Source organism: Crassostrea angulata, chromosome 5, assembly GCF_025612915.1.
Source record: "Crassostrea angulata isolate pt1a10 chromosome 5, ASM2561291v2, whole genome shotgun sequence".
Taxonomy (NCBI): Eukaryota; Metazoa; Mollusca; class Bivalvia; order Ostreida; family Ostreidae; genus Magallana; species Magallana angulata.
In genome coordinates this window covers 50,988,382-51,006,692 of record NC_069115.1, presented here as the reverse complement: position 1 = coordinate 51,006,692, position 18,311 = coordinate 50,988,382, and the positions used below count along the sequence as shown (strand labels likewise).

Genomic DNA, 18,311 nt, shown 5'->3' with positions numbered 1-18,311 from the left:
CTTCATTCATATAACATCAACTTCACTTTTGATTTCCGTTTCAATTCCGTTTTTACATCCTTCAAAAAAGTGGGGAACCAACTCCATGCTTATTTACATGTAATTTTTTAATAGGTAAATTAAAAAAAAAAAACTGTTTGCTGCGAGTGTGGTGGTACGTGCCTGAAATCTTCACCCAAACGGAGATAGAAAATTATGGGTTTGTCCACAAGTGGCTTTTGATATGACAAGCCTCTGGTATTCGGCTGAAAAGTTTTGAAATTTTCTACCTTTAATTCAGCCTATGTATCTGAATTTCATAGAGACACGACTTTGTAGAAACTTGTTTATCTTGTTTTCAAGAAAATCAGGTCTGAATGTCGGAATTTCTTTGAGTCTTAACATAGTGCAATTCTTCCCTAAACATTATGATTAAGGTACATAAAATTGTTGGTACCCTATTAACGAAAAATTAGTTTCTTGCAACACGAAATTATTATACGTTGGAGGTCATGATCGTTGTAGCCTTGACCCACATCTTATCTTTTAGGCCTTTCTAAAATCTTCTTCACTCATATATGCCCCGTTTATGATGGATGAAACAGGGGTTATCACTTAGCTGTTTTTAAACTAGATGTCAATTTCAGTGGTATATATATATATACATCTAAGATAATCAGACTGGTAGAAGATAGGCGTACCATAATGCACCACAATCAGTCACTGTCGGAACCCTGTTTATTTTACTCTTGAATCCAATCTGACAAATCTCTACAAACTTATAGATTCTTCGAAAGTCAAGATACTGTCTGACCTTAATAAAGGTTCACACCCTTTGCGTTTTTTCGTTACCCCTCTTCAGAACAGAGGTGAACCAAGCTCCCATAGCTGGCCAGATCATTTGTGTCATGACATGGGATCAAAGATGAGGCGTGGCAGGTACGGACCGTCGGACAGCTGTCCGGAGACAGGTGTGACCACACTAAGCGTCACCCAGCTACAGGTCGACCATCACACGGCGGGTTGTCTGTCCGGAGAGACCAAAGGGACATTAGTTAATTCAGGTTTGTGTGTGGGGGTTTTCAGTCCATCGTCGCTTTATCAGTTTATTATGTACCTACAGAGATTACAACGAAAAGTTCGACAGTAGTAAGGGGTATACTACGTTTGACATTTACGTGTTAACGTATTAAACGTTGAATATACAAAAAGCAATATTAATGGAAAATTATTTGTAAACTAAATTTAATTTGTTCGTTTTTGTTTTTGAAAATCCCTTTTCTTAATTCCAAGAATCTATATAGGACCGTTGCAATCTTTGTATCGCATCGAACCTTTCTGAAAAGCGTAAAACAACATCGAATGTACATGTATTACGTAGCATCCACGACAAACCCCTTTCTATAAAAAAAATACTCGGTATAAATACCGGGTTCTGTTGATATTTGAGCTTAACTGCATTAAATTCAATGAAAACAGAAAAAGCAATCGTAGCTGTCCAGTTATTACTTAAGTTGGAAGAATAAAGCATTTCCGTTTTGTTTAAAATTCTAACGTACCAAGAGAGTTCATATCGAAAAAAGACGATAGACAATCAAACAATAGGAAAACAATGTGGCTGTCTATCATACATTTTTCAAAAATTAAAATTATAACTATAGTAATTGATACATCAAGACTTATTTTACTAATATGCGCAGTTTCTTTCCATTTGATGAATATGGTATATTTGTTGTACCGATTTTAAAAACAACACGTTTTGTCATCACGAAGCACAGTAACGTTCAAACCATGACATCAAGTTGACACACGCACATTTTATGAAAATCTACATACCACGCCCAGTCTCTTGCGCCTTTCACTTTTAAATTTAAAATGGCTCTACGCAAGTTGAAATCATATTTGCTCACATTTGTTCGAGAAGTTAGTTCATTAAAGTTTTCACTTTTTACCGTATATCTCTTCATTTCTGCAAGGATATCACTGAATGTCAGATGACGTTACTTACTCTTTTGACCAAATATTTACAAATATCCTTTTTTCTTCGGTCAGTTTTTTGACTAAAATACAGTAACCACAACACCACCAAAACATATTACAGTTTTTCACAAATGTGCAAATTTTTTTGGACTTATTTGCACAATTGAGCATTTTACAATTTGTATCGCGGCTTTTCCCCCCGAGTTAAATCCATACTGTTTTACTTCTCGTCGTGCCGTGACATCCAGCGACGTCAACGTTTCTAGACAATTTTAAAGAGGACCACATTGAGGGCGCGATAGAGACACTGTGCCACCATTAAGGAAACCGAAAGTTCAGTGTGTGAGCGCAATCGACTTGCCACTGCGTCTACACTGCAAATACGTGCATAACTAGAACGCTCCAACGGAGCTCTAATGCTATCTCACTGCGACCCACTCCGATTCTACTGCGCTATTTTTCAAAACGCAGAGTCATAACGCGTGTATGTACATTGTGCACTCTAAAAGTGTGCGCTTTTGCATGGCGTTCTACGATGGTCTCCGTCAATAAAGACGCCGTAGCGTTGTCGCGGCGCTTTAGGAGACTGCTATGTATGCCGAGTACGTTTACGCAGCAGGATCGCCTTGAGGACGCAGCCAAAATGTAATCGAGTCCGACTTTTTAAATTGGGTTCAAACTCTGGAACAGTTTAAAAAAAATTTAAATACATATATGTTTTATTCGAATAAAAAGGTAATGTATGTAGATAATTTATGAATGTCAGAATAGATTGCATGCATGCTTGCATGCTTATAATTTTTTTCAACATTACTTATACTGTGTGAAGTTTGCGATATAAACTTGGATTATTCCAACACTTTTTAAAATGTGAACAAGGAATTCAAAGCAATGTACGCATTGTAGAGAGCCCCCCCCCTTTTTTTTTTTTAAATCAACGATATGTAATTTGCATGGCAAATTGTTTCTTAGCTGTATTTAAATAATAACAACTTTTTTAAAATCATGAATTATCATGCTTTTCAGACAAGAATTCCGAGCTTATACCTAAAAACGGAAAACCCCATATGAGTCATGTTGAGTAATATATAAAGATAGAATTAACGCCACTCAAACTCTACTCAATGCATTATTTATCAGCAATCTAAATATTTATGGAAAATCGTATCCAAGTAATATTGAACTCAGGCGTAAGAATTCATACGACGGCAAAAATGTCTAAATTGTTCGTACTATTTAAAATCTGACTAATGTTTTCAAGGTATTCATTTACAAATGTATAAGTTTCCTTGATAAATAATGCTACTGCATATGTTACATCGAATCTATCGATTGTTTTTAAGTGCAAAGTCTTGCCAGCGATAAAGATTTGTGCTTCGGTATAAACGCTGTTTCACTTCCGGTTTGGCAGAGTAACTGCACAGGAGAGTTTTTTTTTCTAAATTGTTAAAACCAATACCACCGGACCAATACTGGTGTCCCAAGAGGGGTTCAAAGTTTAATATTCAAATAAATGAAAAAAGATCTATTTTTATAATAGAAGACTGCATCGTAGTTTGCATTTTGTTGTTGTTGTCAGTGGTTAAAGATACATGAACATTCTAAGATTTTAAAAATCTGCCTTACAACACAGAAAACGATGATTAGTACACGTGCAATGAATGTACATTGCTTCATGGCAAAGATTGTAAAAAATGATCCCTCTGGACTACCGTACATAAACAAAACAGATCGAATGAACAGCAGTGCACTGTTTTGGCGTAAAGCTTGGATGGTTCACCATGGCTATTTTCCGTAAGTACATACAGTACAATTTCAAATGCATGCACAACTTCTTCAATGCTTTCTTATATGCTTAGATAAAGGAAATTTAAGTAAACTTTTGATACAATTCATGGTTTCGATTTCCAATATCTTCGGGTTATGTATTCAACCTTAAGCATAAAATAGGAAATGCTAAATAACCATTTCTTTACAGAGCGACTTTATCATAATTTTAAGCTTTTTCTGGTTCTAGTACTTGTCAAAGGGAAAATATAAAACCCGCTTCAAAATGTTTATAAATATCTCGTGCAGATTACAGTAACACAATTAATTTACTGGATTTGTTAATTATAACAATCAAGTAAAAAAAGTAGGACACGTACACACGCAAGGTACAAAGTCCATTTGTATTAAAGTTCACATTATGTAATTTGGTCACTGGTTACTTGTCTGTTTTTATTGGACTATTTTGAGGAAAACATGTCATGCTTTTTTTTATTTTGATTTTTTTTCAAGCAAAATCGTCACTGCACTGTAACATTTCAGGTGCCCCCTGTATGATTTCCTCAATAATAAACAAAATACACTGAGAAAAATAAGCCTCCTCATTCTCGTTATTCTTTATTTATGTTTAACAGGATTTTTTAAAAAAATTTTCATGTAGTATATAAATGTATATATTTTAAAATAATTATTCATAAGCAAAAACAATGCAATGTTTAAAGTTCGATGCCTCTACTAGAACAATTAACTTTTTAAATAAGTCGCAAGTAAGGGCAAAAAGTATAGAGAACAATCACCATTTTAAAACCACCCAACCATTTCGGTCTTTTTTATTTGATAATAAGAGCAATGTCAATTATACGGGGAAAAATGGGTCTCAGCTTTTGCGGGTTTGTTCATTTATTATCGTCTGTAGTGGTTTTCTGGGTTTAATATTCGCTCTAGTTTTTTTTTAATGTGAAACAAATGGACTTCAGTGTAGGATAAGATGTAGACTTTTGGTGAAATAAAATGATTACAGGTTATTTAATTCATCACAGGCGAAATCTGATGACATTTTAATTGTGTTCATGTCAACAGAATGTGATATTTAAAGTGGTGGTATAGAATGATGGGTTTTTAAAACTCTACGGTAAAAATTAACTGACAGTGACCGAATTTTCCCAAGTGCTTGAGTTCCAAATTACAACTACGTGTATTTAAACAAAACTGTTATGCTATACAAAACAGTGCAACATTTATTAATATTCCAATATCTTATTCAACAAGTCAAATTTTAACGCGCGTAAAACTATATGCCCCTACCGGTGTACCGTACAGCACACAAATGCACATGAACAAGGATCTATATTACACGTGCGTTTCCACACTATACTATAATTCGGACTGTCTCGTTTAGCATGGCTATTTTCCGTAAGTATAGCAGTCATCACTTCCTTATAAGTTATTCTAAATCAATGAAATGATCAAAATATCATTTTTTTACCTAATGTTACTGTATAGATCGCCTGTATGTCATTTCTAGTCATACTATAAATTACAGAAGAGTAGTTCTAAAGCACACACTGATATACACTTGAACAACTGCCACAGTAAATTATTAACTTTTATAACTTGAATGATGTATATTGCTATTGATTTTTGATCCGCCTATGACTTTTTATATGCATTTAAACTACAAATTGGGTCATTTAATTCATGTAATAGAAGAATCTGGTTCAATCTGGTTTATGTAAAAGGTAACTATTGCTGACTTGGCCTATTCCAAACAGGTTCCACTCTTGCCCGTGTTATATATCACATAGCATAACTTGACCCTAATCCCTTCCAAAACTGGCCCACATTTTTCTGACATCACTGAAAATCTTTGTCATTTCATATTAAAAATATTTTCAACAATTGAGATATTCGTGATCTAATGTTTATTCAAATATATATATGACGTAAGGCAATGAAGATATTGATAGTGAAATGGCTAAAAATTCCACGCAATCTGCCTAGTTCATGCCATCAGCCCTAGCTATAAGATAAGTGTAAGATATTGTTCGCGCGGATCCAGAAAATTATTTCGGGGGGAGGGGGGTTCCGACGGTTATTTTAGTTTACGGGGGGGGGGGGGGGGGGGGGGTGGGTGGGTTGGGTTCCGAGGCATATTTTTTTTGGTAATTTTATAATGTACTCGTAATATTTTTTAAAAAAAATGAATTTTGCAAAAAGGGGGGGGGGTCTGGACCTGGTTTTATTTAAAAAAAATAAAACAAAATGAAGAATGAATAATTTAATGTGATGTCATCGAATGATATACTACGACTAGTGAATGAATTTCTGATAAAATAACAAGTTACAGTAAGCAGTTTAATTGAAGAATAAACATAATAAAGAACAGTGTGAAACGAAATTTATATTATACAGTGTCTATATTGAAGCGCTCTGGTATTCGTATCTGTATCATGACAGTTTCCTTTAGGCTTGCAGAATTATAAACAAATTGCCCATCAGATCAAACATAAAATGGAAAATACGAACTTTTAGCAATAAAGTATTGTTTATGAAAGAATTTTAAAAAATATTTGTTTTTAAATTTTCATTTTTAATATATCACTTCTACAGGAGATTAATATTTCCTGAATTGACCAGGACCATCCAACCCTCAACATGGTGGTTGGGTGGGTGTGGGATGTGGTGTCGATACCATTTGAGAAGTGTTATCTAAAATATTCAACATATAATTTTTTTCAGCGACTCAAAAAACAAAACAAGGGACAGATAACTCTTTTTGTATAAAAAAACCAACAGATTGAAAAGTTACATTTTAATACAAAATCATTTACACGTATTAATATGCATATACATACATATGTACATGTAAGTCTAAATATTTAACTTTGTGCTTAAATTTATTTTTGCTTTACATAAGCAATTTTAAAGAAAAATAATACAATTAAAAGAAATTAAAAGAATTTATTAACGCCCACTAGTATCTGCCTAGCTTCTTCTTTTGTTAACAAAATGATTCCACAAATCCGAACTATCTACCTAAAATCGGTCACTCTATCAAAATTCTTCTAATGTCCAGCAATGAGTAAACGCCCGGGATTCCTGCGTCCAAACTTTTGTTTTATCTCACGTGACTGAGAAATCCCCTATCAGTGACCTTACTCTGTGCATTATCAGTCCTCATATCTTCTGTACAAACTGACCCATAACTGTGTGTTGTTATAACAATTCTGCTTTCCTCGTATTCACCGCGGAATCTCAGCCACTGCTTCTGAGCCTGTACTTAGCAGTTTCACTAAGGTTAATACACTGTTATACACACTGCTGTTCGGGCACTACAGCGCAGCTTATTTTCTCTATGGCTTCAGGTAACGCACTCAGCCGCAGTCTACCGGAACTGGACACCGGGCCCCAGGGACAGCCCATACTGGTTCAGAATAAGGAGTCCCCAGAAGGATGGGCCCCCAAATTGACCGAAAGTTCCCCCATAACGAAAGTTTACAAGCGCCGCTGGATCATAGTGACTCTGTTCTGTTTGTACTCCATGAGCAATGCCTACCAGTGGATTCATTTAAACATCATCGCCAACATCATCACCAAATATTACAACGCGAGTCTTCCCGAGGACCGCTTCCAAAGGGAGACAACTGTGGACTGGCTGTCCATGATCTACATGTTGGCCTACATTCCACTCATATTTCCATCCACTTTCTTACTCAACAAGAAGGGCCTCCGTGTTTGTGCCCTCGCCGGGGCCTTTCTGAACGCCCTAGGGGCGTGGCTGAAGGTCGCTTGCATCTCTCCAGACCGTTTCGCAATACTGATGTTTGCGCAGACTGTTTGTGCGATTGCGCAAATTTTCATTCTTGGACTTCCTGCAAAAATTGCCGCAGTTTGGTTTGGACCCAATGAAGTCTCCACCGCTACCTCTCTCGGAGTTTTCGGGAATCAGGTTTGAGTTTTAGACTCTTTTCTATCTCAGTCATTAACCATGTTATTGCTTTCAAAACATACAGAACTGGAATGTTGAAGGTAAAAAGCCCATAGCAATGTTTTTAAGTGAAAGAGCCAGACAGTAGTTAAATATAAATTAAAGGTACATTAATACATGTAAAGAATTGGAGCCTTCAAGGGAACAGCCTCTCTCTCCTGTGCTGCATGCCTTGAGAAGACTTACCATATCATAAAGATTTGTCGCTAATTTAAATATACCACTCTGTTTCTGGTTTTAGGTGGGCGTGGCCATAGGCTTCCTGGTGCCCCCTATCCTGGTCCCGAACAGCGACTCGCTGGATCAAATCGGGGACGATCTGAGTATTATGTTCTACGCAGGCGCCGGCTACATGACGCTCCTCTTTATCCTCGTCATCATCAGTAAGTCTCAAATCTGTGCCTTAACATTCTCGACGGGATGTAAATCAGCAAATGTTTGATCAATGATTGAACTTGTGCAGCAAAGAGATGCATCGCATGAACATTTCTAACGACAGTTCAAGTGTAACTTAAACATTTTTCCATATTCATGACCATGTTAAGATTATTTTGGTATAGGGTATTTGGAATGAAAGTACTGATGAATTTTAAACATTTGAGTTTTCAAGGAAAGACCTCCTCACCCGCCAAGTAAGGCCCAAATGCTGGCGTTACAGAACGTGCACGAAGAGCATTATGGGAGATCTCTACTCAATCTGTTCAAGAACGTCGGGTTTGACATTCTTACAATTACATATGGTTAGTGCATTACATTAATTATTACTCATAGTTATACTTCACGCAACTATGCATGTAGAATTCATATGTTAATTGGAGTAGAGAGGAGTGCATCATCGCTCAAACATTGTCATTACAGTTATATTAATAATCACAGGAATAAGTCATCACACTAACTACCGGTAGCTACGTGTATGGTGAGAGGGGTTTTGCACAATACGACAGCTTAATGTTTTGTTAAGTTTTTAATATACACATAACAAAACCTCGTGTCTACGTATATTAAACCCAATAATTACTGTAGTTTTATTAATGTTCATGGGCTTCATGTTTTCTTGAATTAGATATATAAAATACAGTGTAATGAAAAATATTTAAATCGTTGACAATAATTCTACCAACAAATTATTTCATTACGTTTATTAATAATTCAAAGAATGATTTATTCACTAACAAAATCCGCAAAACTTGATAACCCACGAATTATGATGAAACATCGGTATTTTACACATCTTCTAACCTTTAATCAATATGCATTAATTTTTACAGTTCTTCAAGACTTTGCGTACTAAGTCTAGGTCAATATTAATTAATTATTTTGCATGTAGGTGTTAACACCGGCTGTTATTATGCCATCTCCACGTTACTAAACCCCATCATCTTGGATTACTTCCCGGTAAGTGAAGATAATTTGCTGAGTAAATCGTATAATCAGGACTTGCATAAAGTCTGATGATGGTGAATACATGACAATATAATGCATGCTGTGTTCAGTAATGTTTATTCAAAAAATAAATTGTCTAAGGGCCAATAAACATCGAGCAGTGCTAGGGTTAACCATTTAAACTCAAAGAATGTCTATATTATGTAAGGTCGACTTCATACCTATTTTGCTATGTATTCGAAAAGTATTGGATTCTATACGTGTACCTAGACATATTGAATTAGGAAAGAGAAATTCAATGAATAAATGTCACTAATATCAAAGCTGCATTCGAGTGGTGAACTTGAGTGCTGTCTGCGCAAGACATATTGGTATTGCTATGTATACAAACGGTAAATTTAAATGGTCTGGAGTTATATATGTTATGTTTTAAATTACAAGACATTGGCTAGTTTTTTTTATCTATGTAGGTCAATGTTTGCGAGATCTCTTATCTGTGTCATCGTCTGCTAGAGAATGTGACCCTGAACCTGTTCAATTCTTGAACAAGGTCATACAGCGAACTGAACTGAACAGACGACGGTTCTAGCACGTGCACATATCGTGGCCAAGGCTAACAAAAATTATATATTCTTTGAGATGAGGGAGAGGGGCGAATCTTGAGATTTTCAAATACTTTTAAACGTCGTCCTTTAGTAAAGAACAAGTATTTTGTGTTATCCATTATTATAAAACAATTTTGCCATGTTTTGGCTTTCATTCTTAAGTTTTTAAAAATCATATTGATTAGGGACATGAAGAGAGCGCGGGACAGATTGGTTTAACCATTGTCATAGCCGGAGTGGGCGGGTCTATCGCGGCCGGGATCTGGCTCGACAGAACAAGGACCTACAAGTAGGTCACATTCCATGCCCGACCCAATTTCACATTCTCAGTATGAAATTATAATGCAGAAATATATCGATATACAAGAAACAAAGGAATAATATGAATGTAGTAAAGGTAAACAAATAGACATATTAACCCCTCTCTCTTCATAGCTATATTTTATCTCTTTCGTTTTACAGAGGCACAACGCTAGGTATATACTTCCTGTCCATGGCGGGGATGGTAGCCTTCACCTTTACCCTTGACCTAAGTCTGCTATGGGTTGTATTTCTATGCGCGGGGGCATTAGGGTAAGAATAATGTAAATATAAGGAAGATCAATACGCATTTTATATAACTGTCATATAAATATCAGTAATATACATCATATTATGAAACATTCTGGCAGTAAAATCTGCAAAGACCAAATCATATGAAGGTGGAATAACACACTTGGAAAAAAAAACTATAATAACTAATTATTTCATTATAAAAGATTTAATGATAAATAAAATAAACATCTGTCAAATAAGACAAAATTTGCAGTTTGGGGATAAAAAATGAATATCTAAAAAATTCAATTCAGTAAGTAACAACAAAAGCCTCTGCGAAATTCAAACTCAGGATGTACGGACCACAAGCCCGACACCCGGCTATGGAGTTGGTCATATGTTGCCGTCGATAAAATTCTCTTAATAAAACGAAATGTCGTTTCGATCAGATGTCAGCTATTTTGTGATGATGTGTTATTCCACCTTAAAATGAAAAAAAAAAAAGAAGAACTTGAAAATAAATTTAAGAAAAACTGTACAAAGACCGAATAAAGGCAAGAGAACTGGTAAAATACTCAACGATATTTCAGATTTGATACAGTAACTGAATGATTTCGATTCGTATGTTTGTCAGTTTCTTTATGACTGGGTATCTTCCGGTTGGTTTTGAATTTGCCGCCGAAATCACCTACCCTGAATCGGAAGGAACGTCTTCCGGCTTGTTGAATGCTTCTGCGCAGGTATAAGACAGATAGACTGTTATAGAACATCATATGCATACACTGTACATGTAGCGACTGTAAAATTAAAATTCGTGATAAGTTTACTTTTTACATGAACTTATCACTGAAAGTGTCTGTTTTGAATACTGCTGTAAAGTTGAGTTTCTCGTCTCTTTTTTCGTTTTAGTTTTTCGGAATAATCCTGACAATAGGTTGTAGAGCAATGATTAACAAGGTGGGGACGCTAGGTTCCAACATCCTGATCTCTGGCACTCTCCTGTTGGGAACTATATGTACAGGTCAGTTGTAAAGTATTTTCATTCGAACACTCTCACCCCCCCCCCCCCCTCCGCTTCCACAAAAAACAAGAGAAAAGCTGTCAATGTGACAGCAAACTGGCTTTTCTTTTGTGTGAACAGTATCCAAAATTCATTTGTCAACCCTGAATTGATGAATACTACCTATCCAGAGAATTGGGATACTCTATATGCAATATTTTTGCCAAAAGATGACTAAGTTCATCAGCTAGTATTTTTGCATTTATAATCAGAAATCAAAATTCTAGCATTATGCATATCTCCGATTTATGTACAATTAATTTGCAAATGAACAACTTCCCGTCTTGAAAACAGTAGGAGGAGTTATCCTTATAATATAAGGGTACCCTTTTGGCGCCCGCCCGCCCGCCATTTTCACCATTTCAATAACCGGATTTTTTTCTTTAGAAAACCCGGTTAAAAAAGGAATGCGTTTAGAGAAAGAGTCATAAAATTAGTTATCCGTTTGATTCGACTCAAAAGCTTTGTGATCAACAAGAGGGATAGAAAATATTGAAAGAAAGCAACATCTTGTCTATTTAGACCAGACCCATAAAAATTAATATTGGGATCGTGCCCTAAGATGCGAATTATTTGGATCCATCCTAAAAAAAGTTCAAAGTCATGCATCTAAATTAAATGTAAACCTATAAATATATAATCCATGTATGAGGGGTATCTGGTCTAAAATATCTTGAATGCTGAAACCTAAAATATGAAAACAAAAATAAAACTTTTCACCGAGCGCATGTCGACACCCGCCCAAAGAAGCTTATTTGACGGATACATGAAGTTTTCAACAACACTACTGCGCATTAGCGGGAAGAATAGCAAATAAACAAAGGATGATAATCCCCCCCCCCCCCCCAAATTCCCAACGGAAATTGTAATTCAAAGCTCTGTTGAAACGGACAGGATTATGTTTCAAAATCTCACTTTTTATCTCAAAACTTGCCTGTCCCGCCTGCTTTTAATCTTTGAATCGGTCAATATACATGTATTTTATTGTCCGAAAAATTTGAATCTGTAACCTGTATTGAAAATTTGACAATCCTAAATAATATCACGTTCAGAGCTAGGCGGAGGTCTTCACTCACACCCCCACCCCAATTCTACACAATTTGTAGACAGTCGATATTGAATAAGATATTTTTCTTTGCAGGATTCATTGCAGCCGATTATAGGCGTCAAGAAGCGGGGAAAGAGGCAAGATATTTCTCTTTTATCCACAAAACTTAATGTGCTCAAGTGTGTTTGTGTGAATAAACTAGGAACATGAAATTATTAAATGTCTATATGTTTATTAAATACTGAGCAATGGGAAAGGGTATAGTATCGAAGATATATTGAATGCACAATGAATTTGGTCCTTTACAAGATTTAAAATTCTTTTAAATAAAAAAATTGTGCACATTTTAAAACACGAAACTATTAAATGTCTATTAAATACTGAGCAATGGGAAAGGGTATAGATATTTTGAATGCAGTGAATTTGGTCCTTTACAAAATTTAAAATTCTTTTAAATAAAAAATAAATTGTGCACATTTTGATTTCCTGTGTTAAAAACCTACATGACAATGCACTTCTTTATCATTCTTGGTGGCTTTCAGAGAGAGAGAGAGAGAGAGAGAGAGAGAGTATATATCAAGTGAGTGACACTTGGCCGCGTTGTGCGTGCATGATAGGTGTATTGGAACCAATAAAACTCTTCGACTAGTTGACGTAAGTGAACGGTTGTTCAATGACTTTCTACATTGCAGTACACAAATTTCGAGATCAACATTCCATCAGAGGGCAAGCCTGAAGCCTGGTATAGATCTATATTTAGTTCTCCCTACTTAGGTCAATCTGACCAAATTCATTAGCTATCCACAAACATTCGCTACACCCCCCCCCCCTTTTTCCTCAATCAAGAGATCTACGTGCACTGTCATTTTCATGCAACCGGGCGGTACCACGTCAGCATTTGCCCCTTTATCCTCCCATGTCCAATCTATAATCCTCTCACCATGTTTATGTGCGGCGAAACATGATGATACATCCGCATTAAAATAAGGATATGAAATCGATCTGGCAGATCTAGAATTTTGGTATGGAGCACAAGAGTTGTCATAATTAGCAAACAATCGTCTAAGGAACACTGCAATTGTAAAATACACGCCCTTCTGCATTAGAATATTCAAAATGCTTCTTTGATTTTGACAGCAGAATGGTAAATTTAATAAGGCGAATGTTTAATAAAAATGACTAAGATTGCACAAACATTTTGCTGTGTTTCCACTACATGAAATCTAATTGTTGCAACCAAACAGGTATGTTTAAAGTTTACTTGATATTGTTGTAATTCAAGCAAAATTAAAGTAGAATTTTTTGCTTCTTTTCAGATACTGGATCAAATGGATAACGTTATGCAGATAGAAATATCAGAGAAAGAGTCCGAGAAGTCCCGAATAGCAGAGCCAAGGAGCCGTGACAATCAGATATGACATTGTCAATAGACATTAACTTCTGTACAGTGCTAATTTAGAACCGGTCAAACCGATTGAGAATAGACGAATGTGTACAATCAACAGGTGCTACAAGAACACTAGGATATTATGTTTGACATAATGAATGACACTCACTAGGCTTTTTTAGATAGTTTTTTTAAGTGCTACATGGTATTGCAGTGTGGGGTAGGGGGATCAGAATAGTGATAGCAATATGTCAAATATTTAATTTTGCTAACAAACATCTCATCTCCATGAAAAACCTTTATTTCTTTGAAGCACAGATAAAGCTTCTTGACAGGACATGAATTTGGAAACAACACAATCTATAATATAACGGAGATTGATTTGGTTAACAAAATAATGTTTTGAAAAACTATTTTCTATTTAACAATTTCAGTGATGAGTGGTTTTTTATTGAAAATAAATTTTTAATAAAGGGTTTAGAAGAATAAATCCTGCCAAAATATGTCCAAATGAATCTTGTTATTATGTCTTGATAGTGTTTTTAAACAACAACATTTCTTCAGTAGGATAATGGTTTTACAAGCATTTTAATTAAACATCCAAACATAAAAAAAAATTGCCTCCTTTCAAGATGCACAAAAAATATACTTAAATAAGAAAAAAATAAAAACAAAACAATGAAACAAAATAATCCCAACAAATCATGCAGCTTTTTTATCTCAGTTTTTTTTAAAATTTTGCCACATTAAAGTATGAATAAACTTCATAAAAACTTAAAAAATCAAACTTTGATTTTAATCAGATTGACTGAATTTGTCCAAAGAAAAAAACAATAACCAGAGTCCCAGGCCACATAGCTCACCTCGGCAACAAAAGCTGATCAAATCAGCATTGCAGTATCAAATTCAAAATATGCTGACAAATAAGTATGGTAGACCTTGCATGAAAAGTTTAATCCACATGGTAAATATCAAGCCCCTTTTGTTGTTTAAGTATTTGCAAGGAAATATTTCTCTATTCCTTTGCATAAGTAGTGATTTTAAAATCCCCCCCCCATTTTCTCCAAGGAATCATGGTTTGATCAAACTTTAATCTGCACAACCTATGCACAGAAGATTTTTCTCTACATCTTCCTTCGTATGAATTTGACATCCTCAAATGTGGCCCACCCCACCCCTGGGACTGATTTGAACAAACTTGAATCTACACCTCTATATAAGGATTCTTCTACACAAGTTTTTCCCCAAGAGATTTCTGGCCAATTGGTTTATGAGAAGTTTTAATGTTTACTCCTTTGTAAAACTTCATGTACTAGTTGTGGCCCCATCCTACCCCTAAGGACCATGATTTGAACAAATTTAATTCACCACTACCTGAGGAGCCCTCCAAACAGATTTGAGCTTTTTTTAATCAAATGGTTTTTGAGAAGATTTTAAAATATTTTCTCTATATATTCCTTTGTAAAACATCACCCCCCATTATGGCCCAACCCTACTCCCTTAGATCATGATTTGAACAAACTTAAATCTACACAAATTACAGATGCTTTCACACATACTGAGCTATTCTGGACAAATGATTTTTGAGGAGAATTTTAAAGATTTTCTCTATATTTTCTTATATAAACTTCACCTCCCCCCCCCCTTTTGACGTCCCATCCAACCCCCAGGAAAATTGATTTCTAAATTTCCAGAGAATGCTTCCACCAAATGGTTTTAGAGAAGATTTTTGAAACAAAAAGAGATGTTTGTAAAACACTTATGTCCCCCTCCCTTGGAAACATCTGCGAAGAAAATGAATGGAAACTGCAAATAATTGAAAATTTTTAAGTCCAAGGGGCATAACTCTGTCAAGAAATGCTTGATTGTATCCAAAATTAAACTTAACATAGACATTATTATGATAAACCTGTATACCAAATTTCATTTAATATATGTGCATCCTCTGTGAAGAAAATGAACAGAAACTGCAAATAACTGGAATTTTCTACAACCAAGGGGCATACCGGTAACTCTATCAAAAATTGCTCGATTGTACCCAAAATCAAACTTGACCTAGATATTATGATTAAACTGTATACCAAATTTCATTTCAATGTGTGCATCCTCTGAGAAAAAATGAACAGAAACTGTTGGGGGCATAATTATCAACAAATTTTGAGTAATTCTAAATTATTTCCCCTTTAAAGAGTGCATGACCCTGCCTTGGAACAAACTTGAATCCCAAATGACGCTTTGTGCCAAGTTTGGTTGAAATTGGCCCAGTGGTTCTACAGAAGAGGATGCGAGTGTGAAAATACAATAACGACTACAGACAACAGCCAAATCTTGAACAGAAAAGCTAATAAAAACGAGAGCACCCTCAGCCACATTCTCACAGAGAGCTGTAAACAGACTGAATAGAACTCTCTTCTCAGTACCAGTAAGGGCACCTGTTGCGATTTTATTTATACACTTTCTGTTATAATAATGCAATAATAGGTATTGTCTTTTAACAATATTAAAGAGTAACCAATGAAACTAGTTATTGACCAATATGTTGTTAAATTCAATTCAGAATGCATGCTTCAACATGCAAGTACAATCACATTTAAATTAGGAATTACAAAGATTCATACATACATGTATTCATATAAGCTCTACCTAAACTAATTCATAGATATTTCATTACATAAAATGAAAACAACCTCAGCCACCATCAAGAACCGACTTAAACACGTCTTTTACATCGCCTGCTCATCATGACCTGTAGAGGGTCATCGCTAGAGGCCTCCTTGCGTTTTGATTTACTCCGCAGTGTGGAACTAACTCTGTTGCCATCTGCTGTCTCCTCACGATTGCCCATCTTCTCCTTGTTCTGTTCACTTGAACTGAAATTTTTTGGGATCCCATTACATGGACCTGTAAGCCCTCTTCTGAAGCTCTGTGGAACATTTTCAATGTTTAGCGAGTTTCTCCTTTGTTGCCTAGCGTTGTTGCTGTGAAAGTTTCTGATGTGATTGTGGGCATGGCTTTGGAAGGTCTCCTCCGGATCCACACCTAGAGGGCGCTCTTGCTGGTCCACCTTGTGGAACTGTTCCAGATGGGAATAGGTGCTTTGTATGCTGCTGGAATGGTTGTCCTGATAACTGGCAAGCTGTTGGGGATGCCTTACATGGGGTACCTTAAACACAGCATTATCTGCAACAAATGATCAGAGACATACAGGAATGGCAAAATGTTTGCTATTGATTCATAAGTATTGGTCCTAGATGTAACGGTATAAGTTATCAAACATAGAGTAACTTCAAATACATTTAAATTAGAAGACCCTCATTGATATCAATTGTTTAATTTATATAAAAACATTATTAAAGAATACATGACTGATTTTAGTGTGAGGAAAGTAAAATATGGAAATATCAACTGGCTTTACAAATAGTTTTTGCAAAGAACAGAACAAGTTAATTGTCCTTTTTTTCAGAAATATTAGCATGGTGATAGTTTTTGCACATTGAGTCATGATTGATTTTCAAAAATTGCCTAATGCAAAATTTTTACATGAAGGTGTATCATATAAGACCGAGCAGTCACAGGATGTAAACTATACATGTTTAAACACAGACCATGGCTTGGAACTTACTCTTGCTGTTTTGTGGATGGGGTATTTGACATTCATTAAAGATGCGACTTGGCTTTGGGGAGGGGGAGATGAGCCTTTGCGGCACGCTGACACAGCTGCTGGGGTAAGACATGCTCCTCACACTCATGTTGTCGTCCCCACCCTGGGACAGGTACCCTTGTTCCAACATCTGGAGTCTCTCACTGATCTCCTGCATGATGGCACCAAGCTGCAAGGATATACTCCTGTCTGATTTGGTCGGTACAGTTGGTGTGTAATATGTATAGAGAAGTAGGCAGAAAACATGAGTTGTAAAATTGAATCAACTTGAACATAACTGTAAGATTTTGATTTTGATCAATGTAATTTATTACACTTCAGTGTCCATCATTTGGGTTATTGAGTGTTTATCAAAAAACATTAATAATTATTAAAAATATTTCTGTACACAAAATGTTTTGAGGTGGCAAGTTTTACAATTCTGGTATATCAACAATCTACAAAAACAGATAGGAAAATCAGTGTCTCAAAAAAGTCAAATTATATAAATCTAATGATGCCGTAGAAATATACAACTCATGAATAGTGCATCATTCATAAAAGCTTGCCTGAATGTCATAGACCTACCCTAGATATCTGCATATTTATATCTCTAACTTTGGCCATACTGAGGATGTCTGACATATCTGCATTTGAATCCGTCACATCTCGGTCGTAGCTTCCAATCTGGTAGCTAAAATTCAAAAAATACTATCAAAGTAGTTTTCTAATACTTAAGATAAAATTGAAAACCTAGCATCGTTGAGGTTGGAGCGAAGGACTTATAACTTGTCAACATTCCTGGATAACTTGTTAACATACCTCGATAACTTGTTGACATACCTGGGTAATTTGTCAACTTACCTGGATAACTTGTCATCATACCTGGATAACTTATCATCATACCTGGATAACTTGTCGACAGACCTTGATAACTTGT

General features: G+C 35.6%; 2 protein-coding genes across 5 annotated transcripts in view; one reads left to right on the top strand and one right to left on the bottom strand.

Moving 5' to 3' along the window:
- Window positions 1–856: 856 nt before the first annotated feature.
- On the top strand, window positions 857–14,236 carry LOC128183885 (feline leukemia virus subgroup C receptor-related protein 2-like). 4 transcript variants are annotated; one of them, XM_052853102.1, is made up of 12 exons: window positions 857–1,043; window positions 7,092–7,675; window positions 7,956–8,097; window positions 8,317–8,454; window positions 9,042–9,109; window positions 9,888–9,991; window positions 10,165–10,275; window positions 10,871–10,976; window positions 11,146–11,257; window positions 12,438–12,481; window positions 13,037–13,086; window positions 13,661–14,236. In XM_052853102.1, coding segments are annotated over exons 1-12 (1,611 nt in total). In that variant the 5' UTR covers window positions 857–892; the 3' UTR covers window positions 13,662–14,236. The 4 variants fall into 4 exon arrangements, with proteins under 4 accessions (XP_052709062.1, XP_052709061.1, XP_052709063.1 ...); XM_052853101.1 differs by lacking the exon at window positions 13,037–13,086; XM_052853103.1 differs by lacking the exons at window positions 857–1,043; window positions 13,037–13,086 and adding an exon at window positions 3,632–3,753.
- The window catches only part of LOC128183886 (uncharacterized), a 17,926-nt gene continuing 13,631 nt past the window's right edge, over window positions 14,017–18,311 (bottom strand). Inside the window, exons 4-6 of the mRNA XM_052853105.1 lie at window positions 17,960–18,065; window positions 17,354–17,561; window positions 14,017–16,911 (exon numbers count right to left, since the gene is read on the bottom strand). Of these exons, the coding sequence (XP_052709065.1) occupies window positions 16,442–16,911; window positions 17,354–17,561; window positions 17,960–18,065 (784 nt within the window). The 3' untranslated portion in view covers window positions 14,017–16,441. The remainder of the gene's footprint in view (window positions 16,912–17,353; window positions 17,562–17,959; window positions 18,066–18,311) is intronic.

Bases quoted from the DNA above. Each gene is read 5' to 3' on its own strand.
- LOC128183885 (XM_052853101.1), top strand. From the start codon at position 893: ATGGGATCAAAGATGAGGCGTGGCAGGTACGGACCGTCGGACAGCTGT. The intron at 8,455-9,041 runs GTTAGTGCATTA...TTTTGCATGTAG, and splicing joins CATTCTTACAATTACATATG to GTGTTAACACCGGCTGTTAT. The intron at 9,992-10,164 runs GTAGGTCACATT...TTCGTTTTACAG, and splicing joins GACAGAACAAGGACCTACAA to AGGCACAACGCTAGGTATAT.